This window comes from Staurois parvus, unplaced genomic scaffold, assembly GCF_062004578.1.
Source record: "Staurois parvus isolate SC_StPar_1 unplaced genomic scaffold, SC_StPar_1.0 ptg000354l, whole genome shotgun sequence".
Taxonomy (NCBI): domain Eukaryota; kingdom Metazoa; phylum Chordata; class Amphibia; order Anura; family Ranidae; genus Staurois; species Staurois parvus.
This window is the reverse complement of record NW_028318150.1, coordinates 5,039,446-5,058,055: the sequence shown is the minus strand read 5'-3', so window position 1 is coordinate 5,058,055 and position 18,610 is coordinate 5,039,446. Positions and strand designations below refer to the sequence as shown.

The 18,610-nt window shown below is 47.7% G+C and overlaps 2 protein-coding genes across 2 annotated transcripts in view; one reads left to right on the top strand and one right to left on the bottom strand.

The window, feature by feature from the left end:
- Positions 1–7,279, bottom strand: part of TMEM232 (transmembrane protein 232) — a 314,394-nt gene extending 307,115 nt beyond the window's left edge. Inside the window, exon 1 of the mRNA XM_089684744.1 lies at positions 6,582–7,279. The gene's annotated coding sequence lies outside the window, so the exon portion shown is untranslated. The remainder of the gene's footprint in view (positions 1–6,581) is intronic.
- The window catches only part of SLC25A46 (solute carrier family 25 member 46), a 63,946-nt gene continuing 52,193 nt past the window's right edge, over positions 6,858–18,610 (top strand). Inside the window, exon 1 of the mRNA XM_089684745.1 lies at positions 6,858–7,279. Within this exon, the coding sequence (XP_089540871.1) occupies positions 7,006–7,279 (274 nt within the window). The 5' untranslated portion in view covers positions 6,858–7,005. The remainder of the gene's footprint in view (positions 7,280–18,610) is intronic.

Genomic DNA, 18,610 nt, shown 5'->3' with positions numbered 1-18,610 from the left:
TTTTGCACTATAAACAAAAAAAGAGCAAAAAATTAGCAAAAAAAGGTTTTCTTTGTTTCTATCATAAAATTTTGCAAACAGGTAATTTTGTTCCTTCACTGATGTGCGGTGAGGAGGCTGCACTGATAGGCAGCACTGATGGGCACTGATAGGCAGCACTGATGGGCACTGATGAGGTGGAACAGGTAGGCAACACTGATGGGCACAGATAGGCTGCACAGATGGATGCTGATGAGGTGGCACGAATAGGCAGAACTGATGGGCACTGATAAGGTGGCACTGATGAGGTGGCAATGGTGGGCATTGATGAGGAGGCACTGATGATGCTGCACTGTTATGCAGCAATGATGGTCACTGATAAGCGGCACTGATAGGCAGCACTGATGGGCAACACTGACGGGTGACACTGACGGGCGGCGCTGACTGACGCCATTGACGGGCACAACTTCTGGGCAGCACTGATGGGGGCACTGCTGGGCACTGGTGGGTGGCACTGCTGGGCACTGGTGGGTGGCACTGCAGGGCACTGATGATCAGTGCCGATCTGCTCTGTGACAGTTGATGGTTATCGGCAGTACTTTCCTCATGCTGTGACAGCGTCAGGAAAGTGCTGCCGATAACTGGCAACTGTATTGACTCTGTGATCTGCTGTGTCATTGGACACCGCCTATCACATGGTAAAAGGCTGCTGTGATTGGCCTTTTATCTCATCACGTGATCTGTAGGATACATCGATCACAGAGATCGCTGGGGGCGCGCAGGAGGGCACGTTCTGGGAGGACGTCATATGACGCCCTCCAGAACTGGACAACCGCACTGTAGCTGTCATTCGACTATAGTACGGTTAGCAAGTGGTCAATATGCTTTAAAGCTGCTTTAGAATTCAACTCCTGTGTGAAAGAGCCCTAAAAGCATGGCATTTTGGCTGTTGAGGGTTTTAGAGCTTGGAGCCTTGCGATATATAAAGTTCAAGTGTGAATGGGGCCTACAGCTGTGTGCAAGGGGCCTACAAAACAGCAGATGGTGAAGGGGGGGAACAGACAGGAGGAGATCTTAGAGACCTGAGTGTAAGGCTGGCCAACAATATGTAATAAATATGGCCAGTGGGTTGAACAACAACAAAAAAGACCCGATTCCCCCCATCCACACATTTGAGGTCGATGGGTGAATCACTCCTGCTTGGCCACTGTGTTTTGACAGTAGGGAGACTTACCTGCCATCATAACTGATCAGAGTTGCCAGATAAAGCCTGTGGTTCTGATCATTCAGGAAAAGCTTGACAGGATGGTTATACAAAAGTCAACCTGTAGATCAACTTCTGTACAACTAGACTGCTCATACACGGATTGAAATCTGCCCGATCCCTGCTGATTTGAATGAACTTTGATCCATGAATGGCTGATTTAAAACTGTATGTATGAGGATACTGGGGCACATATTTCTAAATGTAAAATAACCCCTTCAGGATTGCCCACCTGCAATGTACTGCAGACGTATGGCTCGTACATGCAAAGTGACGTACCTGTACATCGCTGGCCTCTTCTGGGTGGGAATTTGTCAGCAGGTCTTGGCCAATGATTCATGGCTGGGACCTGCTAATTGGCTGTGTCCAATTATAGCCCAGAGCCCTGTGCTGACAATCAACACAGAGCTCTGTATAGAGGGAACAATTTCTTTGTTCCTTCTCCCTGCAAAGCTGGGAGGAGGAACAAAGAGATTTTTAGTAAAAAGCAGCACAAAATACACACACTAACACTTGTTAGGCACACATTTAACCCCTTGATTACCCCGAGATGTAAACCCCTTTCCAGCCAGTGTCATTAACACAGTACCAGTGTATAGTATTAGCACTGATCACTGTATTAGTGTCACTGGTGATGTCAGTGCCAGTCAGTTCCCACATCATTTTAGTTCATATATTAGCGCTGCACCTTTGTACATGTGTTTATTCAGTGGAATAAGAGGTTTTGCCACTTTGTGCTAGCTGCTTGTTCATTTAATTCTTTGTGCTCACTACACTTTTTTTGGCACATTCAAATATATATATATCTGTAAGAGAACCTTACTACATGTTGGAACAAGAAGGTTGGCACATGCTCATACTTATGTGCATGCTTATAATTCTGAGCAAAAGCTCAACACAAAACAGGCATTTTCGCACTCACATGTGCAGAAAACATACATGCATGTACACACGTATGGTCACTGGCGCCAAATGGTCTATTTAAGCTGCACTCTGACATGGGTGGATTGATGAGTGGTCTTCAGCTAGTTCCTGCTTTACTTGAGCCTTGACCTACTATACCTGTTTACCTATGTACGACTTGGCTTGCCCCTGACCTGTTCTTGGATTTCTGCCTGCCTACTGTGACCTTGGCATGTGTTCTGACTCTGCTCCTGTGTTGTGTTCCTTCCTCCCTGCCTGGCTATGTACTGATCCCGGCTTGTATCCTGACTCTGTCTCTGCCTCATGTTCCTGTACCTCCCTGCTTGGCTGTGTACTGAACTCGACTTGTATCCTAAATCTGCCTATGCCTGATGTTCCTGTACCTCGCTACTCGGCTGTGTACTGATCCTGGCTTGTATCCTGACTCTGTCTATGCCTGATGTTCCTGTACCTCGCTACCGGCTATGTACTGATCCTGGATTGTATCCTGACTCTGCCTCTGCCTGATGTTCCTGTACCTCGCTGCCCGGCTATGTACTGATCCCGGTCTTGTATCCTGACTCTGTCTCTGCCTGATGTTCCTGTACCTCGCTGCCTGGCTGTGTACTGATCCCGGCTTGTATCCTGACTCTGTCTATGCCTGATGTTCCTGTACCTCACTGCCTGGCTGTGTACTGATCCCAGTCTTGTATCCTGACTGTGTCTCTGCCTGATGTTCCTGTACTTCGCTACCCGGCTGTGTACTGATCCTGGCTTGTATCCTGACTCTGTCTATGCCTGATGTTCCTGTACCTCGCTACCGGCTATGTACTGATCCTGGATTGTATCCTGACTCTGCCTCTGCCTGATGTTCCTGTACCTCGCTGCCCGGCTATGTACTGATCCCGGTCTTGTATCCTGACTCTGTCTCTGCCTGATGTTCCTGTACCTCGCTGCCTGGCTGTGTACTGATCCCGGCTTGTATCCTGACTCTGTCTCTGCCTGATGTTCCTAAACTTTGCTACCCGGGTGTGTACTGATCTTGGCTTGTATCCTGACTCTGTCTCTGCCTGATGTTCCTGTACCTCACTGCCCGGCTATGTACTGATCCCGGTCTTGTATCCCAACTCTGTCTCTGCCTGATGTTCCTGTACTTCGCTACCCGGGTGTGTACTGATCCTGGCTTGTATCCTGACTCTGTCTATGCCTGATGTTCCTGTACCTCACTGCCTGGCTGTGTACTGATCCCAGTCTTGTATCCTGACTGTGTCTCTGCCTGATGTTCCTGTACTTCGCTACCCGGCTGTGTACTGATCCCGGCTTGTATCCTGACTCTGTCTCTGCCAGATGTTCCTGAACCACGCTGCCTGGCTGTGTACTGATCCCGGCTTATATCCTGACTCTGTCTCTGCCTGATGTTCCTGTACCTCTTTACCTGGCTGTGTACTGACCCCGGCTTGTAACCCGACTCTGTCTCTGCCTGTTGTTCCTGTACCTCGCTGCCTGGCTGTGTACTGACCCAGCTGGTATCCTGACTCTGTCTCTGCCTGATGTTCCTGTACCTCGCTACCTGGCTGCTTACTGATCCCGGCTTGTATCCTGACTCTGTCTCTGCCTGATGTTCCTGAACCTCGCTACCTGGCTGTGTACTGACCCCAGCTTATATCCTGACTCTGTCTCTGCCTGATGTTCCTGTACCTTGCTGCCTGGCTGTGTACTGATCCCGGCTGGTATCCTGACTCTGTCTATGCCTGATGTTCCTGTACCTCGCTACCTGGCTGTTTACTGATCCCGGCTTGTATCCTGACTCTGTCTCTGCCTGATGTTCCTGAACCTCGCTACCCGGCTATGTACTGATCCTGGCTTGTATCCTGACTCTGTCTATGCCTGATGTTCCTGTACCTCGCTACCTGGCTGTTTACTGATCCCGGCTTGTATCCTGACTCTGTCTCTGCCTGATGTTCCTGAACCTCGCTACCCGGCTATGTACTGATCCTGGCTTGTATCCTGACTCTGTCTCTGCCTGATGTTCCTGTACCTCGCTACCTTGCTGTGTACTGATCCCAGCTTGTATCCTAACTCTGTCTCTGCCTCATGTTCCTGTACCTCGCTACCTGGCAGTGTACTGATACCGGCTTATACCGACTCCATCTTTGCCTGATGTTTCTGTACCTTGCTGCCTGGCTGTGTACTGATCCTGGCTTGTATCCTGACTCTGTCTTTGCCTGATGTTCCTGTACCTCGCTGTCCAGCTGTGTATTGATCCAGGCTTGTATCCTGACTCTGTCTCTGCCTTTTGTTCCTGAACCTCGCTACCTGGCTGTGTACTGACCCCGGCTTATATCCTTACTCTGTCTCTGCCTGATGTTTCTGTACCTCGCTGTGTACTGACCCCGGCTTATATCCTGACTCTGTCTCTGCCTGATGTTCCTGTACTTCGCTGCCTGGCTGTGTACTGATCCCGGCTTGTATCCTGACTCTGCCTGATGTTCCTGAACCTCGCTACCTGGCTGTGTACTGATCCCGGCTTATATCCTGACTCTGTCTCTGCCTGATGTTCCTGTACCTCGCTACCCGGCTGTGTACTGATCCTGGCTTGTATCCTGACTCTGTCTCTGCCTGTTGTTCCTGTACCTCGCTACCTGGCTGTTTAAAGATCCCAGCTTGTATCCTGACTCTGTCTCTGCCTGATGTTCCTGTACCTCGCTGTCCAGCTGTGTATTGATCCGGGCTTGTATCCTGATTCTGTCTCTTTTGTTCCTGTACCTCGCTGCAACATCGGCCCTCGTGCCACTCTGTGTCCCCACACTCCCTGTCATCACTGCCAGGGGTATTGGACAAGAGGTGTAAGAGAAGCCCCCTCCCCAGCCCGATCTCCACCAGGTACATCACAATACCATAGTTTGTAGAGGCAATAACTTCCACACCAACTGATCAATACACACTTATTCTGATGTTTTTTCTTTTTACCAAAGACATGTGGCAGAATAAATCTTTGCCTAAATTTATGTAGAAATGTGATATTTAAAATTTTCTTTTATTGGATCTGTTTTATAACAGAAAGTAAAAAATGTTATTTTTTTTGTTTATATAATAAAAAATACAAAAACAAAAAAAAACAAAAGAAAGCTCTATTTGTGTGGAAAAATGATATAAATTGTGTTTGGGTACAGCATTGACCGCGCAATTACCAGTTAAGGAAACACAGTACTACATAGCAAAAAATGGCCTGGTCATGAAGGGGGGTAAAACCTTCGGGCTAATACACCTGGGGAAAAAGAATCCATGATAAGAGTACCATTTTGGGGGTACAATGTTGGCCAGAACTACAGAAGAAAAAGATCTTGGGGGGTACTTATCTCATATGATTGCACAATTAGTAAATACGGCCAATATTAGTAATTATTAGTGTGGCCAGGCAGTGGGAAAATCAGAATTCCAGAATGTATCACTAGAGGGTCACCAGCAGGGCTGGTGCTTCCACTAGGCAAATTAGGCAGCTGCTTAGGGCACACTGCCACCTAGGGACTCTCTCTGTGTGGAACGCCGCCACATCATGAACGATCCTCCAGCTGAGGGGAAGGGCGGCAGAGGGGAGGAAGAAAGGACAGAGGAAGATGCCCGGTGTCTGGGGCCAGTATAGTAGCTGAGCTGCCACTCCTTCCAGTGTTCCTCTCAGACTCAGTCCCTTACTACAATCCGGCTGATGGCTGCTGATCACTGTGGAGTTCCAGCCCTTCTCTTCCCAATCATCAGCAGAGATGGAGCTGCGCCTGCGGAGGAAGGTAATGTCTGACTGATGTCTCATGTCTGTGTCTGACCTGGCCGGCCATCCATCACATGTGCAATGTGTCAGTGAGTGATGACATCTTCACAATCCCAAAGTCTGTTCTTCTAGTGCCTGCTGATCTGTGTCAGGTTTGATGGTGGTGTGTTGTATCAGATCTGTCACTGTGGGATCGCCCAGTTCAGGTGTTCTCTCTGTGTGTGGGCTGGGCTGCCTGCTATCACAGTGTTTTACCTCCCCCCATTGCCTGGGGAATTCCAGCCTGGGATTGGTCACAGAATGGATCAATCACTCACTGCAATTGTCACCCTGCCACTGCCAGCCACAGATACAATCCATCCCTGACACTGATTTTGTCTTTAACATTGGTGCTGGTGGCGTCCTATGGCACTTATTTTTGCAAATGAAAAGAAGTTTAGCAATTTCATGTTTTGTTGATTTATTTTTTTTTTCTTAATTTTTTTTTGGGGGGTGGGAGGGCGCAAGTAGCTGATCTTACTTAGGGTGCAAAATAGTGCTGGTCAACAGTAACAAGAAGGGGGTCCTGATCCCTCTCTATACATCTCTATTGTAGAATACTGCGTCCACTTCCAGTGTCCTGGGATTTGCCTCTGGTGGAGGAATCCTCCCTTCCTATACACCCCTTACCTCTCACACAGCACTGTCCGATATACAGATCCTCCGCTGTTCCTGCTGCTGGATGAGCTGCACTGACTCCACACTGCTCTCCGCACACACGTGGTTGATAAGGACGCGCAGAAACTCCCTTCCCAACATGATCCCACCTTCCTCCTGTCCAGCCTATTACACGCTGACTTTCACTACACACGCCTACCTTTGTGGTAAACAGAACGACCTGTCAGAGCCTAGCAGGACCGCCCACCCCTCGCTATGCTATTGGCCACATATTGGGACTTCGTATCCCGACATGCCTTGCTGTCATGTGACTTGAGCCTTGACAGGCCCTTCTTCCTAGCAGGCAGTGGCGGGATTGATGTGACCCAGCAGCTAAACATTTGCGCCGTGACGTCACGCTGTCGGGTGACCCGGGCTGAATAACATTGACGGCAGCATGCAGCCCCGTCGGCCCGATGGCTTTGATGGCCTAGGCTACCGGGGATCTGCCTGGGGACGGGCAGAGGAAGGGCCGCCACCGCCTTACCAGCACGGCTTCCCGGCAAGGTCATTCAGCTCTTCCGGGGACCTGTCACAGCACTGGGTTACCACCCCGCCTGATATCCCGGGGAGCCGCAACCTGCACCGAGGAGAGAAGACGCCGCTGTATGGAGGAGATGGCAGCCAACCACCGCCTGGCCTGGGGGACGAGAACAGCGCCACCGGCGGGGGTGAGAGGCATTGCCAGGGGGACCTGAGCACCCATAGAGACGGGAGAGAGCACACAGGACCAGCCATATATACAGAGGAGAGAGGATACAGGACCAGTCATATATACAGAGGAAAGAGGATACAGGACCAGTCATATATACAGGGGGGAGAGGATACAGGACCAGTCATATATACAGAGGAGAGAGGATACAGGACCAGTCATATATACAGAGGAGAGAGGATACAGGACCAGTCATATATAGAGAGGAGAGAGGATACGGGACCAGTCATATATACAGAGGAGAGAGGATACAGGACCAGTCATATATACAGGGGGGAGAGGATACAGGACCAGTCATATATACAGAGGAGAGAGGATACAGGACCAGTCATATATACAGAGGAGAGAGGATACAGGACCAGTCATATATACAGGGGGGAGAGGATACAGGACCAGTCATATATACAGTGGGAGAGAGGATACAGGACCAGCCATATATACAGAGGAGAGAGGATACAGGACCAGTCATATATACAGAGGAGAGAGGATACGGGACCAGTCATATATACAGAGGAAAGAGGATACAGGACCAGTCATATATACAGGGGGGAGAGGATACAGGACCAGTCATATATACAGGGGGGAGAGGATACAGGACCAGTCATATATACAGTGGGAGAGAGGATACAGGACCAGCCATATATACAGAGGAGAGAGGATACAGGACCAGTCATATATACAGAGGAGAGAGGATACAGGACCAGTCATATATACAGGGGGGAGAGGATACAGGACCAGTCATATATACAGTGGGAGAGAGGATACAGGACCAGCCATATATACAGAGGAGAGAGGATACAGGACCAGTCATATATACAGAGGAGAGAGGATACGGGACCAGTCATATATACAGAGGAGAGAGGATACGGGACCAGTCATATATACAGAGGAGAGAGGATACAGGACCAGTCATATATACAGAGGAGAGAGGATACAGGACCAGTCATATATACAGAGGAGAGAGGATACAGGACCAGTCATATATACAGAGGAGAGAGGATACAGGACCAGTCATATATACAGTGGGGGAGAGGATACAGGACCAGCCATATATACAGTGGGAGAGAGGATACAGGACCAGTCATATATACAGAGGAGAGAGGATACAGGACCAGTCATATATACAGTGGGGGAGAGGATACAGGACCAGCCATATATACAGTGGGAGAGAGGATACAGGACCAGTCATATATACAGTGGGAGAGAGGATACAGGACCAGCCATATATACAGAGGAGAGAGGATACAGGACCAGCCATATATACAGAGGAGAGAGGATACAGGACCAGTCATATATACAGAGGAGAGAGGATACAGGACCAGTCATATATACAGAGGAGAGAGGATACAGGACCAGTCATATATACAGTGGGGGAGAGGATACAGGACCAGCCATATATACAGTGGGAGAGAGGATACAGGACCAGTCATATATACAGGGGAGAGAGGATACAGGACCAGTCATATATACAGGGGGGAGAGGATACGGGACCAGTCATATATACAGAGGAGAGAGGATACGGGACCAGTCATATATACAGAGGAGAGAGGATACGGGACCAGTCATATATACAGAGGAGAGAGGATACGGGACCAGTCATGTATACAGAGGAGAGAGGATACGGGACCAGTCATATATACAGAGGAGAGAGGATACGGGACCAGTCATATATACAAAGGAGAGAGGATACGGGACCAGTCATATATACAGAGGAGAGAGGATACGGGACCAGTCATATATAGAGAGGAGAGCGGATACGGGACCAGTCATATATACAGGGGGGAGAGGATACAGGATCAGTCATATATACAGAGGAGAGAGGATACGGGACCAGTCATATATAGAAAGGAGAGAAGATACGGGACCAGTCATATATACAGAGGAGAGAGCATACAGGACCAGTCATATATACAGGGGGGAGAGGATACAGGACCAGTCATATATACAGAGGAGAGAGGATACAGGATCAGTCATATATACAGAGGAGAGAGGATACAGGACCAGCCATATATAGAGAGGATACAGGACCAGTCATATATAGAGAGGAGAGAGGATACAGGACCAGTCATATATACAGTGGGGGAGAGGATACAGGACCAGTCATATATACAGGGGGGAGAGGATACAGGACCAGTGATGTATAGAGAGGATACAGGACCAGTGATGTATAGAGAGGATACAGGACCAATGATGTATAGAGAGGATACAGGACCAGTGATGTATAGAGAGGATACAGGACCAGTGATGTATAGAGAGGATACAGGACCAGTGATGTATAGAGAGGATACAGGACCAGTGATGTATAGAGAGGATACAGGACCAGTGATGTATAGAGTGGATACAGGACCAGTGATGTATAGAGAGGATACAGGACCAGTGATGTATAGAGAGGATACAGGACCAGTGATGTATAGAGAGGATACAGGACCAGTGATGTATAGAGAGGATACAGGACCAGTGATGTATAGAGAGGATACAGGACCAGTGATGTATAGAGAGGATACAGGACCAGTCATGTATAGAGAGGATACAGGACCAGTCATGTATAGAGAGGATACAGGACCTGTCATGTATAGAGAGGAGAGAGGATACAGGACCAGTCATGTATAGAGAGGAGAGAGGATACAGGACCAGTCATGTATAGAGAGGAGAGAGGATACAGGACCAGTCATGTATAGAGAGGAGAGAGGATACAGGACCAGTCATGTATAGAGAGGAGAGAGGATACAGGACCAGTCATGTATAGAGAGGAGAGAGGATACAGGACCAGTCATGTATAGAGAGGAGAGAGGATACAGGACCAGTCATGTATAGAGAGGAGAGAGGATACAGGACCAGTCATGTATAGAGAGGAGAGAGGATACAGGACCAGTCATGTATAGAGAGGAGAGAGGATACAGGACCAGTCATATATACAGGGGGGAGAGGATACAGGACCAGTCATATATACAGAGGAAAGAGGATACAGGACCAGTCATATATACAGGGGGGAGAGGATACAGGACCAGTCATATATACAGGGGGGAGAGGATACAGGACCAGTCATATATAGAGAGGAGAGAGGATACAGGACCAGTCATATATAGAGAGGAGAGAGGATACAGGACCAGTCATATATAGAGAGGAGAGAGGATACAGGACCAGTCATATATAGAGAGGATACAGGACCAGTCATATATAGAGAGGATACAGGACCAGTCATATATAGAGAGGAGAGAGGATACAGGACCAGTCATATATAGAGAGGAGAGAGGATACAGGACCAGTCATATATAGAGAGGAGAGAGGATACAGGACCAGTCATGTATACAGAGGAGAGAGGATACAGGACCAGTCATATATACAGAGGAGAGAGGATACAGGACCAGTCATATATACAGAGGAGAGAGGATACAGGACCAGTCATATATACAGAGGAGAGAGGATACAGGACCAGTCATATATACAGAGGAAAGAGGATACAGGACCAGTCATATATACAGGGGGGAGAGGATACAGGACCAGTGATGTATAGAGAGGATACAGGACCAGTGATGTATAGAGAGGATACAGGACCAGTCATGTATAGAGAGGATACAGGACCAGTCATGTATAGAGAGGATACAGGACCAGTCATGTATAGAGAGGATACAGGACCAGTCATGTATAGAGAGGATACAGGACCAGTCATGTATAGAGAGGATACAGGACCAGTCATGTATAGAGAGGATACAGGACCAGTCATGTATAGAGAGGATACAGGACCAGTCATGTATAGAGAGGATACAGGACCAGTCATGTATAGAGAGGATACAGGACCAGTCATGTATAGAGAGGATACAGGACCAGTCATGTATAGAGAGGATACAGGACCAGTCATGTATAGAGAGGATACAGGACCTGTCATGTATAGAGAGGAGAGAGGATACAGGACCAGTCATGTATAGAGAGGAGAGAGGATACAGGACCAGTCATGTATAGAGAGGAGAGAGGATACAGGACCAGTCATGTATAGAGAGGAGAGAGGATACAGGACCAGTCATGTATAGAGAGGAGAGAGGATACAGGACCAGTCATGTATAGAGAGGAGAGAGGATACAGGACCAGTCATGTATACAGGGGGGAGAGGATACAGGACCAGTCATATATACAGAGGAAAGAGGATACAGGACCAGTCATATATACAGGGGGGAGAGGATACAGGACCAGTCATATATACAGGGGGGAGAGGATACAGGACCAGTCATATATAGAGAGGAGAGAGGATACAGGACCAGTCATATATACAGAGGAGAGAGGATACAGGACCAGTCATATATAGAGAGGAGAGAGGATACAGGACCAGTCATATATAGAGAGGAGAGAGGATACAGGACCAGTCATATATAGAGAGGATACAGGACCAGTCATATATAGAGAGGATACAGGACCAGTCATGTATAGAGAGGATACAGGACCAGTCATGTATAGAGAGGATACAGGACCTGTCATGTATAGAGAGGAGAGAGGATACAGGACCAGTCATGTATAGAGAGGAGAGAGGATACAGGACCAGTCATGTATAGAGAGGAGAGAGGATACAGGACCAGTCATGTATAGAGAGGAGAGAGGATACAGGACCAGTCATGTATAGAGAGGAGAGAGGATACAGGACCAGTCATGTATAGAGAGGAGAGAGGATACAGGACCAGTCATATATACAGGGGGGAGAGGATACAGGACCAGTCATATATACAGAGGAAAGAGGATACAGGACCAGTCATATATACAGGGGGGAGAGGATACAGGACCAGTCATATATACAGGGGGGAGAGGATACAGGACCAGTCATATATAGAGAGGAGAGAGGATACAGGACCAGTCATATATAGAGAGGAGAGAGGATACAGGACCAGTCATATATAGAGAGGAGAAAGGATACAGGACCAGTCATATATAGAGAGGATACAGGACCAGTCATATATAGAGAGGATACAGGACCAGTCATATATAGAGAGGAGAGAGGATACAGGACCAGTCATATATAGAGAGGAGAGAGGATACAGGACCAGTCATATATAGAGAGGAGAGAGGATACAGGACCAGTCATGTATACAGAGGAGAGAGGATACAGGACCAGTCATATATACAGAGGAGAGAGGATACAGGACCAGTCATATATACAGAGGAGAGAGGATACAGGACCAGTCATATATACAGAGGAGAGAGGATACAGGACCAGTCATATATACAGAGGAAAGAGGATACAGGACCAGTCATATATACAGGGGGGAGAGGATACAGGACCAGTGATGTATAGAGAGGATACAGGACCAGTGATGTATAGAGAGGATACAGGACCAGTGATGTATAGAGAGGATACAGGACCAGTCATGTATAGAGAGGATACAGGACCAGTCATGTATAGAGAGGATACAGGACCAGTCATGTATAGAGAGGATACAGGACCAGTCATGTATAGAGAGGATACAGGACCAGTCATGTATAGAGAGGATACAGGACCAGTCATGTATAGAGAGGATACAGGACCAGTCATGTATAGAGAGGATACAGGACCAGTCATGTATAGAGAGGATACAGGACCAGTCATGTATAGAGAGGATACAGGACCAGTCATGTATAGAGAGGATACAGGACCTGTCATGTATAGAGAGGAGAGAGGATACAGGACCAGTCATGTATAGAGAGGAGAGAGGATACAGGACCAGTCATGTATAGAGAGGAGAGAGGATACAGGACCAGTCATGTATAGAGAGGAGAGAGGATACAGGACCAGTCATGTATAGAGAGGAGAGAGGATACAGGACCAGTCATGTATAGAGAGGAGAGAGGATACAGGACCAGTCATGTATAGAGAGGAGAGAGGATACAGGACCAGTCATATATACAGGGGGGAGAGGATACAGGACCAGTCATATATACAGAGGAAAGAGGATACAGGACCAGTCATATATACAGGGGGGAGAGGATACAGGACCAGTCATATATACAGGGGGGAGAGGATACAGGACCAGTCATATATAGAGAGGAGAGAGGATACAGGACCAGTCATATATACAGAGGAGAGAGGATACAGGACCAGTCATATATAGAGAGGAGAGAGGATACAGGACCAGTCATATATAGAGAGGATACAGGACCAGTCATATATAGAGAGGATACAGGACCAGTCATATATAGAGAGGATACAGGACCAGTCATATATAGAGAGGATACAGGACCAGTCATATATAGAGAGGATACAGGACCAGTCATATATAGAGAGGAGAGAGGATACAGGACCAGTCATATATAGAGAGGAGAGAGGATACAGGACCAGTCATATATAGAGAGGAGAGAGGATACAGGACCAGTCATATATAGAGAGGAGAGAGGATACAGGACCAGTCATGTATACAGAGGAGAGAGGATACAGGACCAGTCATATATACAGAGGAGAGAGGATACAGGACCAGTCATATACAGAGGAGAGAGGATACAGGACCAGTCATATATACAGAGGAAAGAGGATACAGGACCAGTCATATATACAGGGGGGAGAGGATACAGGACCAGTCATATATACAGTGGGGGAGAGGATACATGACCAGTCATATATACAGGGGGGAGAGGATACAGGACCAGTGATGTATAGTGAGGATACAGGACCAGTCATGTATAGAGAGGATACAGGACCAGTCATGTATAGAGAGGAGAGAGGATACAGGACCAGTCATATATACAGGGGGGAGAGGATACAGGACCAGTCATAAATACAGAGGAAAGAGGATACAGGACCAGTCATATATACAGGGGGGAGAGGATACAGGACCAGTCATATATACAGGGGGGAGAGGATACAGGATCAGTCATATATAGAGAGGAGAGAGAATACAGGACCAGTCATATATAGAGAGGAGAGAGGATACAGGACCAGTCATATATAGAGAGGAGAGAGGATACAGGACCAGTCATATATAGAGAGGAGAGAGGATACAGGACCAGTCATATATACAGAGGAGAGAGGATACAGGACCAGTCATATATACAGAGGAGAGAGGATACAGGACCAGTCATATATACAGAGGAGAGAGGATACAGGACCAGTCATATATACAGAGGAGAGAGGATACAGGACCAGTCATATATACAGAGGAAAGAGGATACAGGACCAGTCATATATACAGGGGGGAGAAGATACAGGACCAGTCATATATACAGAGGAGAGAGGATACAGGACCAGTCATATATACAGTGGGGGAGAGGATACAGGACCAGTCATATATACAGTGGGGGAGAGGATACAGGACCAGTCATATATACAGGGGGGAGAGGATACAGGACCAGTCATATATACAGGGGGGAGAGGATACAGGACCAGTCATGTATAGAGAGGAGAGAGGATACAGGACCAGTCATGTATAGAGAGGAGAGAGGATACAGGACCAGTCATGTATAGAGAGGAGAGAGGATACAGGACCAGTCATATATAGAGAGGAGAGAGGATACAGGACCAGTCATATATACGGTGGGGGGAGAGGATACAGGACCAGTCATATATACAGGGGGGAGAGGATACAGGACCAGTCATATATACAGGGGGGAGAGGATACAGGACCAGTCATATATACAGGGGGGAGGATACAGGACCAGTCATATATACAGAGGAGAGAGGATACAGGACCAGTCATATAGACAGGGGAGAGAGGATACGGGACCGGTCATATGGACAGGGGAGAGAGGATACGGGACCGGTCATATGGACAGGGGAGAGAGGATACGGGACCGGTCATATGGACAGGGCAGAGAGGATACGGGACCGGTCATATAGACGGGAGAGAGGATACGGGACCGGTCATATAGACAGGGGAGAGGATACGGGACCGGTCATTTAGACAGGGGAGAGAGGATACGGGACCAGTCATTTAGACAGAGGAGAGAGGATACGGGACCGGTCATTTAGACAGGGAGAGAGGATACGGGACCGGTCATTTAGACAGGGGAGAGAGGTTACGGGATCGGTCATTTAGACAGGGGAGAGAGGATACGGGACCGGTCATATAGACAGGGGAGAGAGGATACGGGAAGGGCATAACCAGGATACTGAACCAGTCATGTGGACAGATGGAGAGTGCACAGTCCAGATACAGGACCACCCATATAGATGGGGTAGAGGGTGAGCACTGCCAGGATACAAGACCAGTCATATGGATTGGGGGGGGGGGGGGGTTAGGAGGGCACTGCCAGGATACAGGACCAGCCGTATACACAGGTGGAGGGTATATGGACAGGAGGGAGAAAGAGCACTGCCAGGGAAGCGTAGACACCTATATGCACAGAGACATGAAAGCACTGATGTGGAAGCTTGACCAGCCATATGAACAGTGGAGAGGGCACTGACGGAGATATATTTCACATACTTAGAGGGGAAGGCACTCTCGGGAGACATAAAGGTTATCTCTTAACGGGCATAGAAAAGGGAACTGCCAAGGAGAAAGGGGCGAGTACTCACATCTAGAGATCATTGCCAGGAAGACATTGCCAATCATGTGTATGCACTGGGGAGAGAGTTCTGCCAGGGAGACATGACCCCTCACTCACCTAGAGAGGGCATTACCGGGGAGACATGACCCCTCACTCACATAGGGCATTACCGAGGAGACATGACCCCTCACATAGAGAGGGCATTACCAGGGAGACATGACCCCTCACTCACATAGAGAGGGCATTACTGGGAAGACATGACCCCTCACTCACATAGGGCATTACTGGGAAGACATGACCCCTCACTCACATATGGCATTACCGAGGAGACATGACCCCTCACATAGAGAGGGCATTACCGGGGAGACGTGACCCCTCACTCACATAGGGCATTACCGGGGAGACATGACCCCTCACTCACGTAGAGAGGGCATTACCGGGGAGACATGACCCTTCACTCACATAGAGAGGGCATTACCGGGAAGACATGACCCCTCCTGGACAAAGCCTCCTGGACATGCTAAATTGGGGTCCACCTCTACTTTCAGAGCTGCACTTCCTAAGATAAGCCTAGACCAAGTACCTTATGATTATTGCTTTAGGTTACAGTGCTCCTAGCAAGGCTTTTTTTACTCATATTTTTATGTAGTCTAGCTTAATAAAGGTATTCTAAATGTTAGATTTTAAAATACATGTTATACTTATCTGCTCTGTGCAATGGTTTTGCACAGAATAGCCCCAATCGTCTTCTTCTCAGGTTCCCCCGCAAGAAATCTTAGGCTACTCTCCCCAACTGAGTGCTCCCATAGTATGCTTCTTGTTATGGGGGCACTCGTGCATGCTTGCTCCTGAGCCCTGCCCTAGGTGACCATAAAACGCACAGAGCATGGCTTTTCCCTGCCTCCCCCCGCTCCCTCCTCATTGGCAGTGGTTGACAGCAGCAGGAGTCAATGGCTTCCACTTCTGTCTCTAAGCTAATTGGGAGGGGAGATATCTGAGAGAGCTTCTGCTCTTATAAATATCACTGGAACAAAATCGGGCTCAGGTAAGTATAAGGAGGAGCTGCTGTATGCAGGAGGTTTTTTTACCTTCATGCATAGAATGCAGGAGGTTTTTTTACCTTCATGCATAGAATGCAGGAGGTTTTTTTTTTACCTTCATGCATAGAATGCAGGAGGTTTTTTTTTACCTTCATGCATAGAATGCAGGAGGTTTTTTTACCTTCATGCATAGAATGCAGGAGGTTTTTTTTACCTTCATGCATAGAATGCAGGAGGTTTTTTTTACCTTCATGCATAGAATGCAGGAGGTTTTTTTTACCTTCATGCATAGAATGCAGGAGGTTTTTTTTACCTTCATGCATAGAGTGCAGGAGGTTTTTTAAAAAAAAAACTGTCTTTACAACCACTTTAATTTAATTTGTATGAGAAATGTATCCTGCATACAACAGGAGTAGAATCTACTGTTTTGTATGATGTGTGTGTGCTTCATCAAACTGATGCGCTTGGATTGTACACTTACTATCTGTCAGTTATTGATATGGCCTCCCTTAGCTTTAATTACCTCGCTTGCCCTCTTAGGCATTGATGCCACTAATTGTTTGCACAAATCCTTCACTTCAGGGTTCCTAAACCACACTTGAAGAACATTTTCTATCATTTTAATTTTTGTTGTACAATGCATTTTTCTTATGTGAGCCTTCAAAATGGCCCACAATTTTTCTATCTGGTTGAAGTCTGATTAATTTCTGGGCCATTCCAAAACTTTACATTTTTTCTTGGGGAAAAAAGTCCTTAATGAACTTGGAATTGTGGCAGGGAGCTTCAACTTGCTGGAACATTCCATCTCCATTAGGAAACCGCCTCTTTAGTACTGGGGTCAGTTTTGCTTTCAGAGCACCTACATACTACTGTCAATCATGCCTTCGATGGGGTGAAGTGTTTCTGGTCCATAAGCAGTAAAGCACTCCCAAAACATGATTTTAACATCGCCAAAATCCGCATGTTCCTAACCCCAGAAACCACTAAGCAGCTCATCCACTGCCTCATCATATCACGACTCGATTACTGTAACTCCCTCCTCACTGGCCTGCCCCGCCACAGGCTATCCCCGCTTCAGTCGATCCTGAATACGGCAGCCAAACTCATCCACCTTACCAACCACTCCATTTCTGCCAATCCCTCCACTGGCTTCCGATTGCCCAACGGATCAAATTCAAAATCCTAACACTGACGTACAAAGCTGTTCATCATACTGCCCCAAACTACATCACCGACCTAATATCCAAGTACCACCCAACACGCACTCTCTCCGCTCCTCACAAGACCTCCTTATCTCTAGTCCCTGGTTTCCTCCTCCCATGCCCGCCTCCAGGGCATCACCCAATCTCTGGAACTCCCTACCCCAATCCATCAGACTATCACCTACTCTCCTCTCCTTTAGGCGCACCCTGAAAACCCACCTTTTCAGGGAAGCCTACCCCACCCCCTGCTAATTTCCGCCCTCCTCCACTCTTCCTACCACTCCATCCCCCACAGCCATTTCCTCCTGTACCACTATCCCCTCCATCCTAGATTGTAAGCTCCAAGGAGCAGGGCCCTCGAACCCCTCGTGTATCGCATTGTATTGTTATTGTACTGTCTCATGTTCTGTCTCCCATTGTAATGTACAGCGCTGAGCGAACTGTTGGCGCTTTATAAATACTGTATAATAATAATAATTTTAGGTGGATGTTTAGGGGCTTGCTGGATGTGGTCAGTTCAAAGAGGTTCAGGTGAGCGATGAACGAAGTTTGACCTGTATCCATAAACATAAAACGGTTTCGTCTGAGAAGATTACTTTTTTCCAT